Source organism: Arachis stenosperma, chromosome 4, assembly GCF_014773155.1.
Source record: "Arachis stenosperma cultivar V10309 chromosome 4, arast.V10309.gnm1.PFL2, whole genome shotgun sequence".
Taxonomy (NCBI): Eukaryota; Viridiplantae; Streptophyta; class Magnoliopsida; order Fabales; family Fabaceae; genus Arachis; species Arachis stenosperma.
In genome coordinates, this window is record NC_080380.1 from 75,971,489 (window position 1) to 75,973,727 (window position 2,239).

A 2,239-nucleotide genomic window follows, 5' to 3' on the forward strand; every position below is an offset into this window, starting at 1 on the left:
GATCGACCTCACTCTTAGTGAGTTTTATTACTTGATACGATCCGGTATACTTGCCGGTAGTTATACGTGAGAATTACTAATCTTAATTTTTGCGTATCAGTATTCGAGTTAATAGTCAGAAAATAAAAATCACTATCCAAAATATATTTATAAGTTGAATTCAAGTGAATTAGAAAAACAATAATTGTGCCTTGAGTTAGAAAGTTAAAGTAGTTAGGTAAAAGGAGAAGTCAGGAAGTTAAAATGGTTAGTAGGTAAAAAGAAAGTTAAAAAGTTAAAGCAGTTAGTTAGTAAAAAGAAAGTTAAAGTAAGTGGCATGATAATGGGTTTCCTAGTTAACAATAAATTCACATATTTAAAGAACAATCAACTCATATTCAAGCAAAGATTTTAGTTTATTGATGCTAATTCAGATAGATAAAAGAATTGTAAAATTAAAATGAAATCATCAATAATGTAATTTATAAACCAGGGAACTAGAAAGAAATAAGAATGTTAGCCCATGCATTCATGAACTGGTTTGGTTATATCCAATTAGTGCAAAATTCTAAATTGCCAAAACCAATACATGAATGGAGTTAAGTGAAATAATTTGCTGAAAAAAAAATTGGGCAGCATTCCGGCTAAAATTTGATGTTCCTAGGTAATAAACAGCAAGAAAATCTGTTCATATGTCATTAAATAGTGCTAAAAAGATTAACAAATAGCAAGAACATTAGAGAATAGTTTAATAGCATCATCAAACATGAAAGAACAACATATGAACAACAACATCATCACAGCAAATTCAGAATTGCGAAATAGATAAAGCAGATAACAAGAACGGTGCAATTATCAGGCCTAAATCTACTAACCACATCCTAACTACCTAACCACCTAAAATCCACTACAATAATGCATCTCTAACTATCCTAATTTGAAAAAAAACTGAAAAATATGCAACCTACTAACTATGACAGAGGAAACGGTGTTCAAGGGAACCTGGTGTGTGTATGAACAATGATTAGGGAACAGAGAGATGATGGTGGTGACGCGGCGATGCTGGGAGGCGGCACGGCAGTGGTTCGGCGGTGGAGCAGGGCGGTTTGGTGGTCTGGTTAGGGTTATAGAGGGGAAGGAGAAAAGAAAGGGGCGAAAGGTTGGGGGTGGCGCTGGTGGTCGGCGGGGGTGCAGCGACGGTGGTGGCGGCTCGGTGAGGGGGCGCAACAGTGGAGCGAGAAGGCAAGTCTTGGTCGGCAATGGTGGTGGCGGCGGTCTTGGTCGGCGATGGTGGTGGTGGCTCGGTGAAGATGGGGCGGTGGTGATGTGGTGGTTGAGAGGAGGAGAAGAGAGAGTGCAGAGGGGGCTGGAGGGAAAGTGACGCGAATTGGGTTAGGGTTTCGCGTAGGTTGGTGTTAGAGGATTCAAATCCACGCGAACACGTGGTGCACGTGATCGTGTGATTGAGGTGGTGCACGTGGTGATCGCGTGAGTGAAGTGACACGTCCGTGTGAAACAGGCAAACACATCACTTGGAATTGTGCGTTAGCGTCATTTTGGCGCAACTCTCTGTGTCCATTTAGGGGGCAATAATGTTCACGCAACGCGTACGCGTCGCCCACGCTTTCGCGTGGTATGTGTGAAGTGAGAGTGATGCGTTCGCATCATGGACGCTAACACGTGGCCCAATTTGTGCCTAATGCACACCAGCCGCAGGATTCCAGCCCAACTTTCTGGGCGTTTGATCTTTACGCCGATTACCATTCGATGCCCACGCGTGGCCTGCGCGCTCGCGTGGGTTTTTTTTATATATATATGTAGAATGCAAAATGCAATGCTAATGTGGATGCTACGAATAATTCCAGATTCAATAAAATAATATAAAAGAAAACTCAAAAACAAATAAAATGAAATAAAATTGAAAAATGGAACGATCATACCACGGTGGGTTGTCTCCCACCTAGCACTTTTGGTTAAAGTCCTTAATTTGGATATTTGATGAGCTTTCTGTTATGGTGGCTTGTGCTTGTATTCATCCAAAAATCTCCACCAGTGTTTGGAATTCCAACAGCCTCTGGGGTCCCAAACAAGGCATGTAAAGCCCTTGAGCAGTTTCAAACAGGTTCACAGGCTTCTGGGGTGTTGAATGTCAGAACAGATTCCAGGATCCCAAACTTTGCTTTTGCACCCGTCTTTGTCTCGATTTATATTTTTCCAGCCGGGTGGTTTGGAAGTTGTATTCTCACCAAGATGACCAAAC

At 41.7% G+C, this 2,239-nt stretch overlaps 1 protein-coding gene across 1 annotated transcript; it reads left to right on the forward strand.

Annotated features, from left to right (window-relative positions):
* Positions 1-1,021: 1,021 nt before the first annotated feature.
* On the forward strand, positions 1,022-1,360 carry LOC130975104 (glycine-rich RNA-binding protein-like). The gene has a single exon (XM_057899936.1). The coding sequence runs from the start codon at positions 1,022-1,024 to the stop codon at positions 1,358-1,360; it is 339 nt and encodes a 112-aa protein (XP_057755919.1).
* Positions 1,361-2,239: the final 879 nt, after the last annotated feature.